The sequence below is a fragment of the Pyricularia pennisetigena genome (genome assembly GCF_004337985.1).
Source record: "Pyricularia pennisetigena strain Br36 chromosome 7 map unlocalized Pyricularia_pennisetigena_Br36_Scf_8, whole genome shotgun sequence".
NCBI lineage: Eukaryota > Fungi > Ascomycota > Sordariomycetes > Magnaporthales > Pyriculariaceae > Pyricularia > Pyricularia pennisetigena.
In genome coordinates, this window is record NW_021940920.1 from 1879228 (window position 1) to 1887727 (window position 8500).

General features: G+C 50.6%; 3 protein-coding genes across 3 annotated transcripts; 2 read left to right on the plus strand and 1 right to left on the minus strand.

Moving 5' to 3' along the window:
- Positions 1–1458: 1458 nt before the first annotated feature.
- On the plus strand, positions 1459–2094 carry PpBr36_09644 (uncharacterized protein; the record flags this gene model as incomplete). The annotated part of the gene is made up of 3 exons (XM_029896765.1): positions 1459–1749; positions 1883–1899; positions 1950–2094. 3 exons carry the CDS (start codon positions 1459–1461, stop codon positions 2092–2094), a joined length of 453 nt encoding a protein of 150 aa, XP_029744490.1.
- A 1848-nt stretch (positions 2095–3942) lies between these two features.
- PpBr36_09645 (uncharacterized protein) lies at positions 3943–4510 on the minus strand (the record flags this gene model as incomplete). The annotated part of the gene is made up of 2 exons (XM_029896766.1): positions 3943–4064; positions 4429–4510. The coding sequence occupies 2 exons, from the start codon at positions 4508–4510 to the stop codon at positions 3943–3945; spliced, it is 204 nt and encodes a 67-aa protein (XP_029744488.1).
- A 2036-nt stretch (positions 4511–6546) lies between these two features.
- Positions 6547–7297, plus strand: PpBr36_09646 (uncharacterized protein; the record flags this gene model as incomplete). Its single annotated transcript, XM_029896767.1, has 3 exons — positions 6547–6665; positions 6756–7028; positions 7156–7297. 3 exons carry the CDS (start codon positions 6547–6549, stop codon positions 7295–7297), a joined length of 534 nt encoding a protein of 177 aa, XP_029744471.1.
- Positions 7298–8500: the final 1203 nt, after the last annotated feature.

Genomic DNA, 8500 nt, shown 5'->3' on the forward strand with positions numbered 1-8500 from the left:
ATGTGTATGGCGAGTGTTTTGATATTGCAACTTCTTGGTGGCATGCCATGGAATTCCTCTGGGGCCGACTTGTTCTTAGGAACTGCAATTTCCGGTTGCCACCGCCAAAAGTAAGGCGAGCAGGTTACTTTGTAATACGACATTGGCAGTGGAAACCAAAAAAAAAAAAAGCACAAGTGAAGAAGCAATTCTGGACGGAGGGTTGCTGCATGGTGGGTGGCAACCTCAGCAAGCCACACCAGCGCATTCTGATGACCGCCCATTGCTCCTTCAATGCGGATGGGGCTATTTGCTACGTTGGCCTTTTTTTTATGTCTGATACACCACCTCAATCTTAGGCCTGGGCTTCCAAGGACCGCAGAGAGTGTAGAGTGCGTGGCATGGTTGGAAACTGCATGAGGCCCGACCCCTGCATTTAGCCGCCGATCTGGCAGGAAGCCGAGACTCGATGGAGAGGAAAACAAAAACAAAACGAAAAACCCTCTCCGAAGAAACTAGAGCAGTGTATCACAAGAGGGGATGGCATCGCAAATGCTTAGGTCCTGCAGTAACCTTCAGTGCGTCAATTTCCGGTGGTTCTGACACCAAGAAAGGCTTAGGTCCCTGGGGAAAAAAAACCCCCCGTCTTCACTCGGGTGCCGAGCGCCGGGCCATTAATGACCCCTGCAAGTATTCACTACACCATGCTGCCGATCAACCAGGCAAGTCAAGGCCGGAAGGCCGGCTGGACTGACATGCTGGACCACAAAGCAAAGTTCCCGTCTATGGTCCCGTAGAGGCAAAGTCAGCGACTCTTTTTTTTCTTTGTGTTGCTTATTTTGCTTCCAATAGTGTCGAAATTATTCCTAAATATGGATTTTCCAGTCTAGTCCAGTAGTCAATAGCGGGTCTTCACGGCGGTGGCTGTCAGAGAAATTGGACTCCCAACGTAAAGCTGCAAAGCAACACGCTGCAAAGCAACTGGCCGCAGTGCGTGTCTCCGCTTCGCTGTGGATTGACCGCTTTTTGGTGGCGGCATTGAACAACATACACGCATAGCATTTGGGCTTTGGGGGGGAAGGGAAGGGGGCCTGGCTGGAACTGGGATGGACTGGGGGAGTGTTTTGGTGAGGCGCTTGGCTGGCAGGTAGACTGTCTGGCTGGCGACTGGATGGGCATTGGTCGCGGCTTTTGGGTGGCAGAGACCAGCGCAGACGGGCAGGCAGGCAGCACGGCCGCGTTGAGGCCCGAGGCTGGATATCCTCCCCTCCCCTCCCCTCCCCTGCCTGACTTTGACGGTTCCGGATCGTGGATAAATAGAAGGCTTCCTCCCTCCCATCAGCTCACTTTCTCCTTCTCTTCTCACCATCCCAAAGCTCACCATAGCAATAGCCACTCTTTAGACTCCCACTTCCAACTTACTTAATATCTAATCTCTTGTCTTTTTTCGAGACCCCTCAAACCCCAACCTAATTCAAAATGTTCTCCCTCAAGACCGTTGTCCTGGCCCTTGCCGCCACCGCCTTCGTTCAGGCCGCTCCCGCTGAGCAAGGTCCCTCCCTGTCCATGGCGATGCAGAAGTGTGGCAGCGAGAAGGTCGTTTCTTGCTGCAACAGCAAGAAGGGCAACAGCATGGGTGGCCTCGCCGGCGAGCTTAACGTCCTCGGTGGCGAGTGCAAGGTCATCCCCATCAACGTTCTCCTCAACAACCTGGTCCCCGTCAACAAGTTCTGCTCGGACACCGTTATGTGCTGCTCGGGCGACCAATTCGTGAGTTTTTCCTCGCCACGGTCCACATGGCATCATCATTCTCTATCTTCATCATCATCATCATCATCATCATCGTCATGCAGCAGCCTGCTAACCACAGCATCTCTTTTACTTCGCTCTTCCCCATCTACAGGGTCTCGTCAACATCCAGTGCCTTCCTCTCCTGAGCTAAATGGCTTAATGTCTTTGCGGACATCTAGCCATCTCATTTCAGGGATGCATGTGATCACGATGGGGATGATGGTGGAGGAGGACGTTTGGAGTTCCGGTGAGGGAGCCTGGATCCGGCGATCAGCGCTGAGTGAAAGTTGGTCCTGGCGGCCGGGGGCCCTGGTTTCGTCCTAAGCTCCTGGTGGCCGTGGAACGATTAGGCACACAGCCCGCTGGATCCTGTCTCGCCTGAGGGATAGATGTCAAGTTTTGGAAGCATCTGGAAGGATGCCCGCTAGAGAAGTCTCTTCTCGTTCCACTCGTTTAATAAACCCCCTTCCAGACCTACTTGAATGCTCTCTGTGCTTGTGATTGATGCTTGATGTGACGCATGTTTCGTAACCATCACACTGTGATTTGTTTTTGGTTTTGCTTCTTTCTTCATCCAGGTTGAGTCTCACAGTCGGCAAGTCCTGATCAATGTTTTTGAATTTTCTCTGACTGGACCTAGCCGAGCCCTTTTGAAATGTCTCCCATCCATATCTGCCCCGATTTCCATTGTCACATTGCTCATCTTCTGCCCGTATCTCCCTCTACACCATTTCACCCTCGGGTTGATAGCTCTGCAGTCTGCGCCAACACCACCGGTGATATTGACTAGAAAACTGACTCGCAGCATCTGGGCGTCCAGCCGCATTCCATCTCAGTGACAAATTTCTGGGAACATTCAACTGCAACATGATTTCATAGTCCGACGTCTGTCGAGACACACATGAGTCTATTGCTGGTAACGAGAATCAGAACTGGCCTATAAGGTCAGTAGTTTCCATCAGAACTCTTCCCCTGTACTACAGGACGCACGCGACATGTGGACGGTCTAGGACCAAGCCTCTACTGCGGCAGGAGAGCGCATAGGACACTAAACTTTATTCCGACCACATTGGAAAGCTAACCAGAAGGAGTGCACAAGTCGATTACATGTAGGTTTAGCCTCGGGTTCCATTTCCGTGCGTCTCTGTCTCGATACTTTAGCCCTCACCACTCCGAATTCTTGTACGGGGCATGCCTGCGGTCTCTCTCGTTTTGGTTCTGCCGTGGCGAGCCACTGGCTAGCGTCTGTGCAGACGTAATCTTGGCATCTTGAATACACATCTATAAGCAAAATCTTGGTTTGTTTGTTTCTCTTGTACAACAATCGAAGGCGGTGTTATTTTTTTGGTTTTTTTCAAGACAAAGGCAAAAATAGAGACTGTTGACAAACTGCCTCAAAGCCATAGCTGACTGGGCTGCGACAAGGTAGGGCGTAGAGTCACAAGTTACACAATTGTCAACAACCCAAAATCATTGGTTCAATCAATATGAGCAGAACTCATCTGTTCTGTCACTGCTCCCAAAAAGGAGCCCCGAGAAAAAGTTAGTCCACGAGGCCATTCTGAGCACCACAATCAGGACTGTGTGGCTCAACAGCGGTTATTGCGGTTTATGTGGATCGAACACATGACCTTCAGATGTAGGGCTGAAGTGGACTTCAGTCTGACGCTCTCCCAACTGAGCTAAACCCGCTATACCAAGTTGATGACCTTGTTGATGGCTGCCTGAGTCAAGTCTGTAACTATGAGTCGTGTCAAAAAGCCCCCTTTATGTTTCCGACAACTAGAGACTGACTCTCTATGACAGCTTTAGCCATTCACAATTCTTATGCACTGCAACTATCAAGAAACTTAATTGTGACCTCACCCGCTTCTTACCGCCTAGTCTATCCAGTTTGACTCAAACATGCATACTTTATCGGGTTTAATAACTCGTGTGTTGTTTCGCGACAGCCATCTCTACCAACGACATCCGATTGAATTCGCCTTGGTTTGATCTATCGCGCAGCCGCAAACCAACCACTGCATAGACATCTGTACAAGCAACAAGTGATTCTTGCCGAAGACTTGGGAGCACAATTTCAAAAATCAAAAATCAAACGCCTCTCGACTTGTGCGTCAACCAGACCAAGATGGTAGCTTTGCTGGGTGCGCCAGATTCGGATGCCGCCCATTACAGAGTGTTGGTTGATTTTGCCGCGGTCTTCTTGGGCTGTAGGCCCGGAATCAACCTCGGGGCTTCATTCTTGTTTGGATAATGGCTAGCGAATACGCTGCTAGTGGGGTCGGCATAGTCTATATAACTGGTCGTCACTGACTGAGACTGGCCAAGGCAACGCCCGTAAGCAGGCTGGCAGCCTACGCCGCAGTGGTCGGGGGTAGAACCGCTAATCGTACAAAGTTTTTTTTTTTTTTTTTTTTCTCAACATCAGCTCAAAATCCAGTCGCATGGGCTCTTCTCTCTGGTTGAGTACAAAGCAATAGCCCCAATACCAGAGGAGCATCTTGGACTTTGTCTAGACTTACCAGATACCATTTACTGAGCAGCAGGCCATGCTGCCAGGGGAGCCTTGGCACATGAGAGTTCTGCCATCTGGCGAGGCTCCGCACTTGCTGGGCTGGGCATTGGTCTATGCTGCGACGGAAGCAGCAGACGCACTGCTGACGGCGGCTGGGACGGCCGCGCTGAAAGTCCCGTGCAGGTAGCCCAATACGAGTAGAGCGGTGGTGCGTGCCAACATCTTGGATTGGGATTGATAAAAGGAGCGCAACAGGCCAACAGCAAGTACGTTGGTAAACAGGAAATTGATTTCTTGAGCTTGTACAGCTTGTTAAGTTAGAGAAAAAAAAAAACATCAACAAGTACTTAGATACACCTCGATCCTTATACATCGACTTGGGCCCTCTAGTCTGCCGCAAGATATGTGCGATACCCTATAAATCTCAGCCTCATGTGCAGAACCAGGGGGTGGTAATTACTAGCTGGCTAGACTGGTGCAGCTTGCGATCCACAGAATAACTAGCAATATCTCAACGGCATACGAACAGGTTAGTTTTGCCCTAGTCGGCGCTTAAAGCGTCCTGATACTCCCAAGTGGCCGCGTGGCGGCGAACGGCCGCAGCAGGCTAAACTTGTCTTGGTTCCAGAACATGTACCTTACCAAGATGACGAATCTGGGGTCCATTCCTTGGGGGTTGACCGCCATGCACCCCTGATCCAGATCCAGATCCCAATCGCGATTTTCAGCTGCCGACATGAATTCGCTTCGTAATATCACGGGAGAATAACCTTTGAAAACTGTTGCTTTCTCAAGCTTGCGTGAAATGGATGGAATAAGTCTCTTATAAGGGATTACTGGGCACATTGTTAGCCAGCAAGATTATTTCCAAAACAATCAGTTTGGTCGTCGCGCGGGTCAGGGTATATTTACTGTCCTCGTCGTCGGGTGTGGGAAAGGGGGCAGTCTCTAATACCCGTCGCATCTAGTCATGGTCTGGAAGCCTCGACTGACCTATCGCAGAGGTCCGAGGTTAGTCGCATTCAATAGGCAATCTGGTCAAGTCTCCCAAGACCCTGCAGGCTTCGACACCGTCCAGCGGTTTGTGATGCTCCTAACCATCTTGTGAGAGGGAAACCCTTGGCTGGACTTTGATGCGCGTGCGCTGGACGATGGCAAAGGATTTTAAACTCCCTAGGCGCCACTATTTCCCGTTCCGGTAGTGGTCGAGGATCTATGTCGTGACCCATTCCCCGCAGGGACAGCCTAGTTTGATTGCAAATTCTATTAATGCTAGTCTTGACTTCATCGCAAGCGTCAAGTAATTTACAAAACATTGTTATTTTGCTTCCAGGATATTGCGGTATGGAGCATCAAGACAAAAGGCGTATATTGTTGATGAAAGCGGCTTCTAACAAGGTCAGGACGACCGGGGATCCTCAAGGGTGGCGCCATATTCATCATCTTCTCGACTGTTTTTTTCTTCTTCTTCATTGTTGGGTTTGACGTCGGCGTATAGTAAGCAGGAGGGTGTGGTCACAATAGCCAGCCATCACCACACCAGGGTTGGTCTTGATGCATAAAATTAAGGAGTTGGATTGATTACACAGGTGGAAGAAATCGCCCGCTTAACTCGAGTAAACAAAGACGAAACGCCCTAACCAAAGTCAAAATACGGAATATGATGGACCACCTGTGGCGCCATGGCCAGCGGTGAAAATAAAGATGGGGCCTTGCGCAGCACATCACCGAAACAGGGTATCGATCAGTCGATCTGATCCAGCCGCTTCTATTTTAGCGAGGTTTGTGCCTACAATATGGCCTGTTGCCCACCGCAACTTACGGGATGCCATCTACCATGGTGTTAGACCACAAAATAATAGCAGGGCATGCAATAGTTGACAATGGTTTTAACGCTCAGAACATTTTTTTACTGGATACAGATATACTGTTTTAAACCGATCATAGTAAAAATACAATTACATGCCAGCCGGGCCCATCAGAATATGCAGCAGCCCGTTCCATCATGGACAAATCTTTCCGGTACAGAGGCTTGGTGTCTCCACCACACGACTCGTTGATCTGGCAAGCGAAATGCGGCAGCGAAAACACGGCAAAGATGGAATCCATACATACCCAGAGATAATGTTGAGGGTGGAGGTGGGTTGAATCAGGCTAGTTTGTGAAGCGACGGGTACAAAAAGCCAAAGCCAAGCCGTCAGCACTCTGGAGCATGCATCCCACAGAACCATCCTTATTCCACAATATCAAAGTCCAAGATGAAGATTAACAACGTTATCGCTAGCCTGTCCCTGCTGGGCGCCGCTACGGCGGTGCAGATGACCCGTTACGCCGCCGCGTCGGATGTCGAGCCTGCTTTCGAGGGCTACCTGAAGGAGTAAGCCCATACCCATTTCTGCTCCGAACCCAGCCTGGAGATCCCGCCCGACCTTACCCACTGGACCTGGCTGATCATCCATCTCTGCAGGCTCTACGCCTCGGCCGAGGACCCCAAGGCAACCGACACCTTTACCGACTTCTTCACCCCCCAGGGCCGGCTCATCGTGCTCGGCAACACCGCCACCGGCGCCGAGGCCATCGTCAAGCTCAAGCAGACCCTCTTGCCTACGGCGGGCAACAAGCACTGGAACCACCTGCCCAACGTCACCACCGTCGACTCGCAGACCACGACCCAAAAGACCTACAAGGTCCTCGGCGTCATCGAGACCCGCTTCGATGGCGGCAACTGCTCCCAGGCCTAGTAAGTTAATTGATTATTGACCCACCCCCGCCTACCCTTCCCCCATTACCCCCCGGACTTGTGAACTGGGTAGGTACCGACTTGGCTGGGGCTTGTGACTAAATTCGTGCGCGTCTTTCCACCACAGCTACTCCACCCGCTTTACTGTCACCAAGGATGCCTCGGGTGCCGTTCAGTTGAAGACTCATGCCGGCAACCTGGTGGCCTACGACGACTTTATCGTCGAGCCCGAACAGAGCCCCACCCACATCCCGTGTGGTACCGTCTAGGTCGTTGTGGACCATGTGTTGCGTTGGAAGTGGCCTTGTAGCTCATCAGAGGATTGTAACCTTGGCTAGCTAGAACGCAATCAATCAATCAATCAATCAACCAACGCATTTAGATTGTTGACCTGTTTGTACTCAGAAGAGAGCTTGAAGCTCCAATAAGCCATGTGAATACTCGTTTGAAATCAGTCATCTTGGCTAGGTGAATATTGTTTCATCTGCCGTAGACACTACAAGCGAGCATCAGCAAGCAGGACGCCGCACCAGTCAGATTTTGCAATGCTTTCACTGATGGAACCTGCAGCTCAGCCGCAAGCTAAGAGGTAACCCGACTCGGCGACAACCCAACCCCTCTGGGAGAATCTCAGCGTTTACAGCTTTGATTTGAGCCGCCCACCCCTGAACGTCTTGTCGGGTACCAGTTCACGGGCCAATTTCAGTCCGGGCTCGCAGCTCAGCTTGGCCGTAGAGAGGGTGCCCTTTTCCTACTTGGTGTGTGGCCTTCCTGAGAAGCATCTCAGATTCGAACGAGCGCCCCCTGATGCTCAAATACTTTGGTTGTGTGCTCGAGCAGGAGGCCGTTGCCGAGGGAGCCAGCAGTCAGGACAGTATTCCCCCATCATAACAGCTCCGCTTCGACGATTTAACACCCGTTTTTTGCCCAATGCAAGGATATTATTGCGAGCTGGATATGCTGAGATTGTTTTATCTCAGGTTCTAGTGTATCTACTAGTCATGTAATTGTAGGGCAAGTAAAATGGTTTCCGAATCAGGAATTAACATTCAACAGCGCTTACTCATGGCTTGAGCTTTTCATCATGTAACAAATTGAACTTTTATATAACAAGGAGGCATTGAGCGAGCGCTTAGAGTCACTTCTGCATCTCCACAATGATTTCATACCGCCAAGAGTTGAAAGCTCAGAGTTTCTCAATAATCGCCCCGCCGCGCCTAGACTCTAGAGCTTAAAGGGCATATGCTACGTTTAGCCTCAGACTCGCCATTCTATGTGTTAGACTGTTAGTAACAAATACTTGCTTGGCTGGCCTGGCAAGGAATTGAGCCCTACGCTGTATTCGCACAATGCTTGGGGTATCGTGAAGCCGGCAAAGATGTATCGCGCAATTATTCAAACTTCTTTTGTGTGGGGGCTTAACGTTTAAGAGTCTGGACACAGTATTCACTTGGCCTGTTACCAGACAATGA